Source organism: Zootoca vivipara, chromosome 1 (genome assembly GCF_965207765.1).
Source record: "Zootoca vivipara chromosome 1, rZooViv2.hap1.1, whole genome shotgun sequence".
Classification (NCBI taxonomy): Eukaryota; Metazoa; Chordata; class Lepidosauria; order Squamata; family Lacertidae; genus Zootoca; species Zootoca vivipara.
In genome coordinates, this window is record NC_142582.1 from 10362952 (window position 1) to 10377736 (window position 14785).

At 42.3% G+C, this 14785-nt stretch overlaps 1 protein-coding gene across 4 annotated transcripts in view; it reads left to right on the forward strand.

Annotated features, from left to right (window-relative positions):
- The window catches only part of ALS2 (alsin Rho guanine nucleotide exchange factor ALS2), a 44506-nt gene that overhangs the window by 4868 nt on the left and 24853 nt on the right, over positions 1–14785 (forward strand). For 3 of the 4 annotated variants that reach the window (XM_035137331.3, XM_060281808.2, XM_035137342.3), the window contains exons 3-10: positions 253–407; positions 842–1752; positions 6754–7114; positions 8946–9114; positions 9472–9568; positions 10915–10992; positions 12159–12341; positions 13434–13605. In XM_035137331.3, the coding sequence (XP_034993222.2) occupies positions 253–407; positions 842–1752; positions 6754–7114; positions 8946–9114; positions 9472–9568; positions 10915–10992; positions 12159–12341; positions 13434–13605 (2126 nt within the window). The remainder of the gene's footprint in view (positions 1–252; positions 408–841; positions 1753–6753; positions 7115–8945; positions 9115–9471; positions 9569–10914; positions 10993–12158; positions 12342–13433; positions 13606–14785) is intronic. The other variant, XM_035137352.3, reaches the window with a different exon arrangement.

The window sequence follows — 14785 nt, forward strand, 5'->3', positions numbered from 1 at the left end:
ACATTGCTTTAAACTTGCGCAGACTGATGTTGAGTGTGTGCAAACATGCTCTTAAGACTTCCTTCTACAGGTGTTTGGTATTTAACAATGAGTTGCCCTCCTGGATATTACATATAGATAAAATCTTCATTCTGAGAATGAAGTGCAGCTGATGCATCATGCATACATGCAAAACAGTTTCCTCCGAATTAAACTTGTGTAGACTTTAAATTAATCTTACATTATCAGCATTTTATTTACTTTGCTACATAGTTCAGCAGACCAAGAGGGAGCACGAGAGAGAGGCCTGGTCTATACGTGGCAGGCTGGTTGCTGTTGTCCAGATCCTGAAAGACTTCCAGGTTGGAGTGGAAAGACAGTGTTGCAGGCAGCAGTCGGCATAAACCATGGTGTGCTTCTCTCAGATGGTATGGAACGCTGGTTGGCTAAGAGCATTATTTAATATTTAAGATAATTATTTAATAATAATAAATATAGCATTTGTAAAATGAAATCTGAAGTTACTGATTTTCCACAGTTGCATTTTATGAGGATGGAAACAGTGGTTTTCATAATTTTTAAAAAATGTATTTATAATTGCACGTTTGGATTATACCTCTCTGCCTCTTCTTAATGAATTTGGTATAGCCAAAGAAAGGCAAGAACTGAGCCATGCATGTTCTCGTGAATAAATATGATGTCAAAACTCTTTAAAAATTTATTCAAGATTTTTGTCCTAGATCAGTTCTTTCATATGTAGGACCTTGCTTTGTGGGCAGATTTGCCTTCAGAACCAATGAAAACTAGCTTATTAATAGACTGATTCTCTAGTATTTTCAGTGTGTGTGTGTATTTGTTTCAGGTGGTGAGGTTTACAGTTTTGGAAAGCTTCCCTGGAGGGTTGAGTTGGAAGATACTTATATCAACTGTCCCATCTTGGAAAAGGCTTTGAATGGACAACATGTTGTTAGTGTGGCAGCTGGCGGCTTCCACTGTGGAGCAGTGACTGAAGGTGGCGACGTTTACATGTGGGGTGGAAATTCTGCCGGCCAATGTGCAGTGACCAACCAGGCCTTTGTGCCGGAACCCAAACCCGTCAGTATTTCTGACTCTGAAGCTAGCCATCCCTTGCCAGTACGGATTTTGCAGCTGGCATGTGGAGAGGAGCACACCTTGGCACTCTCCCTAAGCAGGGAGATATGGGCGTGGGGAAGTGGCTGTCAGCTGGGGCTCATAACCAACACTTTCCCAGTTACCAAACCACAAAAGGTCGAGTACCTGGCAGGCCGCGTTGTGCTTCAGATTGCTTGCGGAGCTTCTCACAGCCTGGCTCTTGTGCAGTGCCTCCCTACTCAAGACATAAAGCCTATTCCGGAGAGATGCAATCACTGCAGCCAACTCCTGATCACCATGACTGACAAAGAAGACCATGTCATTATCTCTGATAGCCATTGCTGTCCATTAGGGGTGGTTCTAGCTGACTCCCACTCGGAATGCCACATCTCTTGCTCCTCTCTGGAAACTCTAGAGAGGAAGAGTATAACAAGCAGTCAAGGTGACGATTGTCAGAAAACGCTTACCGAAGACCAGGCACTCGCTGTCGCAGAGTATGATGCAGCAAGTGTGTTTTCAAACAGCGATGCCCAGGAAGACAGTGGCATTTCTAGTCCAGGAAACCTCTTGATAATGGACAAGGTGACAACAAAGCAGCACTTGACAAGTCTTCCGGATCATCCAGTAAATGAAAAGCCAATGGATCAACAACCTGAGCAGGTACCCACAATCACTAGGCTGTGCTTTCATTGCTGTACTTACTCTGATCATGCTGCCCTGCAAAGTTCTGATGATTCCTGAGAATGTGACTTTAAATGAGAGCGATGGTTCTGAAGGAGACATAGCTTCTGTCTTCCCCTTAAGCTGTGGTCCAAAGCCCGCACGATTTAAACAGTAGAAAAAATCCTGTACAAAAGGAAAGCAAGAGTAGCAGAAAAATAAATTCCTCTTCTCCCAGGCTTTTGACAAATTAAACAATATATGGCCTTTTAAACTGTGTAGGGTTTGGGAATTATTGTTTTGTTTATTAAATCAAAAGGTCCTTCACCTGGGCTGGCACTCAAAATGTAGACTTGGTGCCAAATGAGTCTTTTTGGTAAGTGCATTCCAGAGTCAAGGTGCCATAACTGAGAAGACCCTGTTATTTGTTTTCATCAAACTCACTTGGAGAGGGGTCTCCCAGGAACATCTTAGTAGACAGGTGGATTCATGCAGCTAATTGGTATTGGTTCTTTTATTGTGATCTGATTGACAGCAGTCAGTGTTATGGATGTGGTCTATAGATTTGTGCGGAATATTTAACTCTGGTTGTTTGGTGTAAAGCAGAAAAAGAAAGGACAAAGTTCCCCACAACTTAACTTGGGCTTTACAGAGGTTTAATGGCAGAACCTGTTCTCAGTACTGTGACTGAATTCTGGGGAAATGGTGCCTTTCCCTCACCTCTAAGGGGAAATGGCTTAATGTTATGAATTAAACATAGATCGTGAAACATACGGTAGTTTCTTTTTTCTTACTTTGTATTTTGAATGCTGCTGAACACTATGCAAAACTAAACAGTTGCCTATGCCTAACACATGCTTTGTGTCTACCAAGAGAGGCAGATTGTTCTGTGGGTGTGAAGCGAAGATTTAATTCATTCTTTGTATATTAGCATTGCTTTCAGTGTCGGGCAACTTCTGTTCTGTGGATAGTTTATACCAAAGAAGCATTTGTTTTAGACGCTTCCCTCATGTCTTTTTATTAAATAAACTCCACAGTATCAAAGAAGATCTATATATGCTACACATTTATTCAGCATTTTTCAGTAATACCTCTGGTTACGTACCGTCCTCCTTGCAAATGCTTCAGGTAACGAGCTCCGCTAACCCGGAAGTAGGTGCTCCTGGAAGCAAACTTTGCACTGGGATGCGAGCAGAAGTCGCGTGCAGCAGAAGGCCCCATTAGCAAAAGCGCGCCTCAGGTTAAGAATGGTTTCATGTTAAGAACAGACCTTCGGAACGAATTAAGTTCGTAACCGGAGGTACCACTGTATAATCTTTACATCACATTTTATAATCTTTACAGGATTCCTACTAAAGGGAAGTAATTGCCTGTTTTATGATGTACTTCTTACAAGAGTTCTTACTTCTTTACCATAAGGTCGCAGTGCAGGTTACAACAATTTCATATACAATTATAAAAACAGATGCAACCTTTACTATGATAAACAAGTAAAGTCATTCCACATGGAAATAATTGCATAAATTTAACGAAGGAGGTTGGTCTCACAAAATAAAACACCTTAACTGACAGAGGCCAGAATAAAGAGGAGCATCTTCAGTCTAGTGCACTAGCAGTTCAATGAAGCTGCACCTCTGTGGGGAGGCAATTCCCCCCCATTTAGCAGCTTCCACAGAAAGTTCTCTTCCACTCTCGTAAGGGTGGTAGAATCACCAAGACTTCATTTAGTGCCAAAAGTGGGAGAAGCAGAATAGATTCCTCATCTAAATTTGCCTGTGTCATTTAGTTGCTACTCAGTATCATGGGAGGTTAAGATGTCTGATGATTTCCTTTCTTGATAATGAACAAAAACCCAGGAGTTCAATAAAGGTAAAGGGGCCCCTGACCATCATGTCCAGTCGTGTCCTACTCTGGGGTTGCGGCGCTCATCTCGCTCTATAGGCCGAGGGAGCCGGCGTTTGTCCACAGACAGCTTCCGGGTCATGTGGCCAGCATGACAAAGCTGCTTCTGGCGAACCAGAGCAGCGCACGGAAACGCCGTTTACCTTCCCGCCGGAGCGGTCCCTATTTATCTACTTGCACTTTGATGTGCTTTCGAACTGCTAGGTGGGCAGGAGCTGGGACCGAGCAACGGGAGCTCACCCCGTTGCAGGGATTCGAACCGCCGACCTTCTGATCAGCAAGCCCTAGACTCTGTGGTTTAACCCACAGCGCCACCTCAAAACAATTTTTTTGTATTCTGGATACTTTTGTGCTGCAGTGTTAGGTGGTGTGCCAATCTTGATTTTTCTATAATGAAAAGATCACTGCCCAAGCAGTCTGTGTCTAAATATTTCCCGTTTGGCCGTAACAAATAAAATTATGCTGACTTTTTCCTGTGGCTATGGTCAAAACAGCCCTGCTTTGTGAACAAGGCATTTACCCCTTTTTCATTTCATACTACAGAGTCTTGAACTGCTGTTCTGCGTGTAGTTGAGAGCTTTTTCAAGCCAGGGCTGCGTATGTGCAGTTGACTACATATAAAGGGCACTTAAGTTCAGTCCCCAGCAGTTCTTGTTTTTCAGCTTTGGCATCCAGCTGAGAATTTAGAGCTCAGTGTTCCTTAGCACTTTATTCTGGGTGGGGTGGGGGGGTTGGAATTGCACGCGTGTACTTCAGAAATTGTTGAGAGGTTGGTTTTTGTTTTGTTTAAGTAGGACTACTTTTATAATTGCTTGATAAACCACCAGAAATTGTTTGTGATTTTTATCCTTTAACCTAGATGTAGGGAGCCTTTGGCCCTCCAGATGTTGCTGGACTACAACTCCCATCATTGGTCAGGTTTTCTAGGGCTGATGGAGTTCAGCAACATCTGGAGGGCCAAAGGTTCCACACACCAGCTGTATCTAAAAATCTTGAAAAGACATCTAAAATATTTCTCTATTAGAAAAAAGAAATATATTTCAGGATAGGATGTACAAGTGTCCATTGTATGCCTGAGTGCCAAGCCTTGAAAAACCTCTCAAAATCCCAAGCCCAGTCATAGTCTAGCCATGGTTACCTTCTATGTGTAATATATACTCCTGGAACTGGGCTGACCCTACCATTAGGCATAGTGAAGTGGCTGCCTCAAGCAGCTGATTGATAGGGCAATGGAAGGGACAGCCAAATCTTAGTTAATGCATCATTGTATTTTTAATGCCAGTGGGGTGTAGGAGTGCTTCTGGGATTTTCTGCCTCAGGTGCCAAAATAGCTTACCTGACCTTGGATGCTGCATACCTTGACTTAGGGAGAGGGGACTTTGCTTCTCTGCCTCAGGCAGCAAAAGATCTTTGGGCAGCCCTGTTCTAGAGAAAGCTCTAAAACTGCATTCCTAAGAGCAGCCCAAGACACTTTTAAATGGGGTGGTATCAGGGAATGCAATCTCATGAAAATGAGCATTAGATAGCCTTTCTCCCTGTCTCAGATTATTTATGAGGAAATAACCCACTTTACCTAGAATATCCTTGGAAGATATATTTCCTAACCCAGTTGTTGGGAAACCTAGTTGTTTTCTAACCTAGTCTCCCTTGAAACACAAGATACAGCATCCTTAGACTCCTAACACATGATATTACCACACACTCTGTCCAAAACAAATGAGGTAAACAAGCATAGCATGTGAGTACTAAGAAATAGGAGCCCTGCAGTGAGTCAAGAACTGCATACAAAAGTAATGCCACTCTTTGGAGAGTGTGGAACAATGCTTCACAATTGCACAATTGCTCTGAAACTAATTCAGAGACATAATTTCACAGTTCCCCCCCAAAAAAATAAACTTGTGCCATATGTTCTTCTAACCTGGGTCTGAATCTTGTACAACCGTTGAGGTATTGATCCTTGGCTAACTCACTTCATTATTGTTGTTATTAATGTCTTAAATAAGCTAGTGACTGCAATAGCTGGCCTTCTAATATAATTGCATTTATTATATTTATAACCTGCCCTTCAGCCACAAGGCTTTCAGTGTGGTGCACAGCATTTCATTAAAAATCTATATATATAAAAATGTAAAAGGTCCATGTTTGTACTCGATGACCTGTCTCCAAAACTGCTTGACCGATTGCGTTGAAATTTGGACACAATGTTCCTGTCCAATATGCGAGTGTTTGTATAAACTTAGATTACACAGATGTGACACCTGTCACAGGTAAAAACATGATTTTGTGGGAATAAATAGCTCCCTCCAGTGGACGTCAAAGGAACAGATACCATTTCTGTATTACCAGCACACCCCACCCACCCACCCACCCACCCACTCCTCCTCCTCCTCCTGACTGAGCCGCAGCAATGCATGACGGGTACAGCTAGTATCAAATAAAACCATTAGACACCCTAAAGCAGTAATTCAGCAGCAGAGAAACAGATTATTTCAACTGTCCACTTCCACAGGCCTGAAGGAAAAGCTGTCTTAAACTGAGGTCAAAAAAATTAAGGGGGGGACACCATATTTCCAGCGAACAGACTTTTGTTATAACTAAATATGTAATTTTACAAATAATGTAAGTTGAATAACCAATCCTCAATTCAGGCTTGAATAAAATCATGAAAAGTACACATGCTCAATTAGATTTTGGCCTGGTTTGCATTAGACATTCAGCCAAACAATGGCTTACTGGAACTACGCGAACATGCAAGCTCTTAGAGTGGTGCTTGCTTTCGTTTTGCTCTTCCTGTTTCTACTTGCTCCCATACTGAACCCGAGTGCCTCCTCACTATGAGCTGTAGCCTTTTGGCCAAAACCTTGGCTTAGCTCCTTTTGGTGTGGGACCAAAAAGAACCAGGGAGGAGCGAAGCAAACTACTTCCCAAGAGCCACAACAGTCCCTGAAAGCCATAGTTTGGTTTACCTTGTCATGCAAACCATGTTTTGATGGTAATCAAGCAGAAGAGCAGAGGTTATGATCTTATTTTAAAGCTTCCTTACTCTGGGTTTGCTTGTTCTAATTAGATTTTGTGGGGTTTCTTTTACTGTATTTCTAGCAGTCTCAAGAAGAGGACCTCACTGCTTGCCTACCCAGTCCACCAGGTCCAGGCACATCTGCCCTTAACAGCCTGGTAGCTTCTTGTGCATCAGCAGTTGGTGTAAGAGTTGCTGCTACCTGTGAAGCTGGGGCCTTGTCTCTGAAGAAGGTAATGAACTTCTATGGCACAGTTCCAGGTGACACAGTATCCCCACCTAGCGCTGGCTCTCCAAGCCTGGATGGAGTGAAGGACAGCCGAGAGGAGCAGGTCAGGCTGGAGTCAATGCAGGGAAAGAAGAGTTCCAGCTTGGTGGATATTCGAGAAGAGGAATCTGAAGGAGTCTGTCGAAGGCTTTCCTTACCTGGTTTGCTCTCCCAAGGTGAGATGCTCATAGGTGGTTCCAACGTTACGCATCTTGGGGATTTTTGTTCTTTCTTGATGTGTAATTTCTGTGTGTGACAGGGCGCATATATTTTTCCTTACATTGATTATCCATCAATTTTTAAAATGCACATTGTTACTTTGTTCTTATTTATTAACCTTGTTACTAATTTTTAAGCAAGCATCTCAAAGCTGTTTACAAATATAGTAAAATACACAGCGCAGTATGTAAAAGCCAAAATAATTAAAAGCAAAGCACAATGCAAGTTAATAAAACCATATAAAGAACTCACCCATCCCCTGAAATAGGTCTAATCACCACATTGAGCTCCCAAAGATACATAAACACACACAAAACACCAACTGCTAACCACTGTCCACCAACCTGGATATTTTTCATATAGTAGAAAAATCACAAAAGCGCCTCTTTAGAGGCTGCAAGTACACTGTCACTGTTAAGACAACTGTTGATCTCAAAAATGTGGTGCGCTAATAACAGCAGTGCATGCATTTTTTAGATCAACAGTTGTCTTAACAGTTACAGGTAGGTAGCCGTGTTGGTCTGACGTAGTCGAAACAAAATAAAAAAATTCCTTCAGTAGCACCTTAAAGACCAACTAAATTTTTTATTTTGGTATGAGCTTTCATGTGCATGCACACTTCTTCAGTAAGAGTCTTAACAGTAAGAGTCTTTTCACTTGCAGCCCCTAAAGAGGAGCTTCCCTAACATAAGGAACTCTTGGGACAGGTGCAGTCTAAGGGCAGGGGGCCAGGAACTGCCCTCTTGTATTCTGCACACGATTATTCATTTATGCAGCACTTTTAATTTGCAGAGTGCTTTAAAATATTTACCCAAGTGGATTGCCTTGAATTATGAATTGCTAAGGCAGGTCCGCAATCAATTTGGTAATCCATCTTGTGCCAGAAAGGAAAGAGGAAGGAAGCAAGCTACTTAACATTATCCCTTTCCTACCTAAGGCAAGTTTTTATGTAAAGCAGAGTTAGCTAGATGTTGCTGTAAAAGTTTTGATGCAGTCTCCTGTGTTTGCAATGTTCCTTAATGTTTCCCTTTAGTCTTAAGCATGTAGTAGGTAAACAAGAGGTCTAAGAATACACTACTGCCCCGACTCTTGTCTCTGAATTGTTTCCGCAAACGAGTTGCATTTCAAACGTAAGATAACCTTAAGGCAAGGTTTCCCATACTTGGCTCCAGCTGCTGTTGGATTAGAACTCCCATCATCCAGGACTAGTGGTTAGGGATGATGGGAATTGTAGTCCAAAAACAGCTGGAGACCCAAGTTTGAGAAACCCTGCCTTAAGGTTTTACCTAGGATAGAATTCTTTTTCAGACACAGACTAGCCTTCATCTTCCCTGCAATTTCTAGAAGACTAGAATTGTAGTTAAGCTGCAGTTTCCTCCTTCATATGTGGCACTTAGGGAGCATGGTGCACCTTCTGTCCTCACAAGCACATTCCATTCTCTGAGAACAAAATGACAGATCTCATTCAATTTAACTACCCAGTGTGCTCTGAACTACAGATGTGAGTTGCCCTTAAGTGTATGTGTCTGTGTTAATCTTGGAGTTTATTTTGGGTTTGTTGACCTGGATTGACAAGGTGACAACTTGAAGGTGCTGCAAGGTGACATATTGCCTTTTCAGTTTAAAATGAAACAGCACTGTTTGACCAAGCCATACTTGTTGCATATTGCTTAGTCAACATCTTCATAACATCCTGATGTTCCCCAATGACTTTGTGAATCAGCCCTCTGAAACGTTATATTTTAGTGTCTGTACACTTACAGATTTATTTTTGTTTCCCGTGTTAAGTTTCTCCAAGGCTCTTGAGGAAAGTTGGACGAGCCAAGATGAGGACGGTGGCACTCACACCAACCTACAGTGGCGAAGCTGATGCCCTTCTCCCATCTCTGCGAACAGAGGTGTGGAGCTGGGGTAAAGGAAAAGAAGGGCAGCTAGGTCATGGTGATACTCTGCCAAGGTAAGGTTTCACTGAGGGAAATCAGTTCCATGCCAATAGGCAGTGATAATGGGGGCTGATCATCTATAGCCGTTTGTCTGTGTGCTGTTGAATGCTTCATTATATCATAGAACCATAGAACTGGAAGGTACCCCCAGGGGCCATCTAGTCCAACCCTCTGCAATCATTAGATGACAAACATCTAACAACACAACAGCTTGGGATCAAGATTTGCTTGATATTTTCATCTATATTGCTACCGATACCTTAAATGCATTGGAATCTGTCTCCTTATTCCTATGGAATATATCATTTATTGTGTGTAGATGTCCTGTGTGTTTACCTTGTGGGTTCTGATTCTGTTTTGTGGGTTCATAGGCTCCAACCACTTTGTGTAAAAAGTCTTGATGGGAAGGAAGTAATTCATTTGTCTGCTGGTGGCCACCATTCCTTGGCACTCACTGCCAAATCGCAGGTATGAGGGTGAAATACTGTTTGCTTTCCCCCCAAGGGGTTATAATGGGATCTGCTTGTTTTTCCTAGGTCAAACTCACATTTCACTTTTGGGAAAAGGAAACTTGAGCAGCACGCATAACAGACTTTGGTGCCTTTTTACATAGGTGTATATATTTTGTATGGATGTGTGTATCTGAGCTTAGACTTTTTTTAAAAAAAGCATACACATCTATATCAATACTTCTCCTGAAATGTAGAAAAAGATTGGTGTACACCTCTCCAAAAGCAGAGGTAACTAGCTAGTGAATTGTGTGTAGGATATGAACTACCGGTACCAGATGACTTTTGTTCTGGCTTGTCCTCATGACTCAAATTTTTTTGGGATCAGTGCTGGTATAATTCTTCCCCAGTACGAATGGGCAGCAGCAAGGAACTTGGAAATGACAGGCAGAAAAGAAATAATGGCAGAAATGCCAGAAAATGGAGTGGCAGTAGTTTAAAGGAGGAGGAGGAAGAGAAGGAGAGGGAGAAAGGGTATAATAAGAGAGAGGCTGGACATGCACAAGAATTTTCCCCAACACCCATAATAAAGAAGGGCAGGGTGTAAAAAAGATGGAGACAGAGAGTGAAACGTGTAATATATCTGTTGGGAGATCCTACTTTGCTCTCGCTAACTAGGTTTAAATCAGGGATGGGAAACTTGTGACCCACCAGATGCTGTTCAACTGCAGCATCCCTCATCCCTGTCCGTTAGCCATGCTGGCCTGGAAATTGAGAGTTCAACAGCATCTGGAGTTCAAAGCCCTGATGTGACCAGGGTTTGCTTTAAAATCAAAATCAAAAGTGGAAGCTTTGGGTCAAAATCAAAAGTGGAAACATGAGCCCACAACTTGCTGAGGTTTGCACATGTTTATTATTGAGAAACTAATGGTTTCCTATTGCATCTGAACCAAGACAGACAGTTCAAGAACAGTTTAGTGTTCTTTCATTCTTCTTCCTCCTCCTCCTCCTCCTCCTCCTTCTTCTTCCAAAAATGGGGGCTCCAGAACTCAATCCTGCCACTGTGAACCACTGGTTGAGGTTATTGGGTGGTGAGGGAAGGGCATTCTGCCCATGGCTCCTGTGGGCAATAGGTACTTAAAATGAACTTGCCTCTGATCTATAGGGTGGTGAAGTGTATAGCTTCATACATTTACCATTCTGCTCCTAAAAAGGAGATTTACTTCTGCAAAAGGTAGGAAATAATATCTGGATGGACTTCTGTTCATTCATATAATACTGTAGTCTCCTAACATACTGTAATCTTAATTATTTGAAAATGACTATCTTTTCCCACCACCCCTTCCCCTTGATCTTTTTACACAGGTATATTCATGGGGCAGCAATACCTTTGGGCAGCTTAGTCACTTAAGTTCTCCAACCACAGTCCCTCGCCTTGCAAAGGTACTATATGTGTCTTTTTTTAAAAAAAGAAAAGCAGTACTGTACTATTTGTGACATAGTTTCCTCCTAGAGCAATGGTAGTTATTTATGTGGACTTCAAGCTTAACGAGCAGCTTTTCCTCTTTGTATAGTATATATTGGTAGGGGAGTTGGCTCATCTTTGTAGACAGCAAATAATGTAGTCTCTAGTACCCTGTGTCTCTCTTGATAGGGATTGAGGTTTCCCCTGACCTTTCACTGCTGCTCCCAAACAGTGCAAATCGGGACCAACCCCCAACTGAACAAGCTGAACAAAAGAAGGTGCGGAATCTTCCCTACCACTTCTGCCAGCTTGCAGCTATAGTGACTTTGAGATGACCCTGCAGTTGCATTGCAGTTCAGAGGGCCTTGGAAGTGCAAGGCAAATGTGGGGATGATCCCTGCCCTCCCACTCCAGCTTTGGTTTCATAAAGAAGCTGGGACTTGAAGCACAGCACTAAAGATAAGCCCCAGCCCTCTTGAGCTCTAAAAAGAAAGGGTTTGTTTGAGTTCAGCACTTGCCAAGTATTTGAGTGTCTGCGAAACATAGCAGCCAAACAAGTCCTTACCACCCTTTCTAATTCCGGAGCCAGAAAGGAGAAGCTTTTGTGTTTTTGACCCTATACCTTCACAGCAGCCAAATAACCCCCCAGATTTCCTCCTACCCAAAACTATGGATCATCCCCATAGTTTCTCTGAGCTTCTGAGAGCCTCAAAAGGTCTGTGCAACTGAGGTGATGATCTCCAGACACATTTGGAGCTCCCAAAGTTGGGAAGAAGGCTGGGATTCGTCATCATGCTTACCAGACGATGGTGGTGCACTCACCATGACCAGTGAAAATGTTGGAAGGCTGGATATAGGCAAAATAAGCCTGAAAACTGAAATCATATAGGCTGTTAAAATCTCATTGCATAGCACTTAACTATTGAAACTATACAGGGTTACATTTTAAATTCTTCCTAAATTCTTGAACACCCCCAAGCGCATCTTAATTGATTGAAACCTGTCCCTGCTGCTTTAAGCAGGTGTCAAATTTCTGCATGTAAAACACTAAAGTCATTTGATGAAGGCCCTTTAGAAGCCCATTCTCGATTGTCAACAAGGATTTCCCTTTATTATTATGTCTTTTTTTTTTACTTCCTTCTAGGTATGTGATGACAAAAGCATCTGGAACATAGCAGCTGGTCCAGATTATTCATTATTCCTAGTAGATGGAGAAGAGTTTCAACCTTCATTATACTATAGTGGTCGAGAAGAAAGGAAAGAGAGTGATGTTTCATCTGAAAATAGCTGCTTTAAAAATTCAACACTGTTGCTAAACTGTAGTAAGGTATGAATTAAGTTCTGTGTCCTAGAAAACTTTAGGGCCTAGCGGTAGCATCATAGTGCCAAGTTGCAGAATGGTAGGGGTTGGAAAAGTGTAAGCTGGAGCTCATCTCCCCAGTGAGCCCAAGCCCCTTTACCCCCCCCCCCCCCAAAAAAAAATTCAAATTCTCCTGCAAAAGTCCTCTCTGCTCCAGCTGCTCCCTTCTCTCTCCTGCTCAAACCAACCTTACAGCAGCAGGAAGGCCTTGAGAAGGGGCTTTTGTTAGCCCCTCAACCCTACTGCAGCAGTATGTCAGGCACAACAAATGATGGGAATTGCATTTTCCATAGTTCCCTGCACCTGGGGTGCTGTTACTTGGCAGTATTGAGGGCTTAATGAAAGCCCTACCAAGAAGGCCTTCCTGTTCCTTTTAATAGGTATGGGGGTTTTAAAATAAATAAAAAAGAAAGGTGATGAAGTCTGGACTTTTGCTGAACTCCTGGTCTTGTCAGTTAGACCATGACATTGCAAACTTTGAAATGAACTTGGATAACATGATGCTGAGGAACAGGTGTTGTCAAGTTTTAGGCTTAGTTACAAGCTATGTTACAGTACAGTAAGAGAGGAGACTTCATAAAGGTGTTCTAGGAGGCTGCTTCAAGCATTCAGGGCAATATGAAAAGAAATTTGAAGGAGCTGATGTGATCACACTGGATAACACAGGAAACTGTGGTATAACGAGTCAGGATATTGGTGCCAAAACTGAGTATCTGTTGCAGGGGTGGGGGAAGAGCATTTAGGCAGAGACAACAGCTTGTTCTTGGACTGATAAAGCCTATTTTATCAGTCCAAGATTGTGGCATATGAATTGGGCCAATCTAATTAGTCGTTTGACTTGTATTTATTTTTCTACCATGATTTCTGGCTATACAACAAGGTTTCCGATTAGACTGCAGAACGTATACATAGCCCATGTTAATGAAACCTATCTGCATTTTGTGAGTGTTCCAGTGTGTAAGGTGCCTAACATAGAAGATCTTGATTTCTGTATTAAGTCATGGTTATCCGTAAATCCCTTATCTAGGGGATTTTTAACACAGTCTGTCTTCCCTCCAGTTAGGGTACATTAGCAGTGTGATGGCTGGTGGGAATAACTGTTTGGCTTTAGTGGACAAAAACATTATGGGCTACATTGCAAGTCTGCATGAGTTGGCATCGATGGAGAGACAGTTCTATTCCAAATTGAGTGCTATAAAATCTCAAGTTCTCCGACCCCTCTTGGGATTAGGTAAGTAATCTATCCACAGCATTACTTTTCTGATTGTGGCTTCTTTAGAAACACAACCTCTTGATGTTTGTATGTTTCTGGAAGGCAGTACCTGCCATAATCTTGTCTTCTGCTTCATTATGCACCCAAGCCTCTGTAATCGGATATCTCTCCCCTCTCTGCCCATATGCATGATGTTTTGCTGAGAGTTTGAGATAAGGAAAGCACTGCAAGCTGTCTTTGTGCTAAAATGAATCTCCTGCTGTTTTTCAAGACACAGCACTGCTCTTTTAATACTTAATACACCACAAGCCCCATTCCAGGTGAGCCTCAGCCGGCAGCCCTGGCTGTATCTATAAAGCAGCAGTCCTATCTTTTGACTGCCTTCTATCATGTTGCAATTGCCACCCACCCACCCTTGCCTCAGGCCAGACTTGTCTGCATTGGCCAGCAGCCATCTAATTTTGACATCATCCAATTGGCCTTCTAGAAAATTCTGAAAGGAATAGAGGAATCTATTCCTAGGTGAGTTGAATAATGGGCATTCACTCATCCACCAGCTGAGCACACCTGCCCTAACAAGCTTGCACAAGATTCAAAACCTGATATGTCTTTGATCTGGTCTGATCCACATTTACAAAGGCAATCATTTGTTGGCTTCTTTAAAAAAAATTCAAGTTTCATATTTGATGGGTGTAGTTTGAACATTAAGCTGCGTAAATGCATGTCTAATGGGGGGGGGGATTTCCACAAGTTAGTAGTCCTTTTATGGTCAGATTTCATTTCAATGCACCAAACTGATAAATTTGAATATATGGAGAATACAACGTCCATTTTGGCATCTTCAGCAAAATGGATCTCATGTCAAAAATGTCCTGTAATATCATTAGAGAAGAAATGTAACAACTTGGACATAGTACACTGGCTGCATTACTTAAAACTGTAATAGGTCTCTCTTCTTTAAGAGTACACATTCATAAATCCATGACTCCATAGTGGGAAAAACTTTCCTAATGTCAGACCAACATTTGGCAAACTAGAGGGAAGGCTGGACACAATGTTGTGGCTGCTTGATGTTCAGCTTGTGTAAGTGGTGCAATGGTTATCGATACTGGTGGTGACCATTTTGTGCAGGGATTCTGTTCCTGGCCCCCATTCGTGCCTGTTATTCTAATCCTAATTGACAACAGCACAGTCCTAA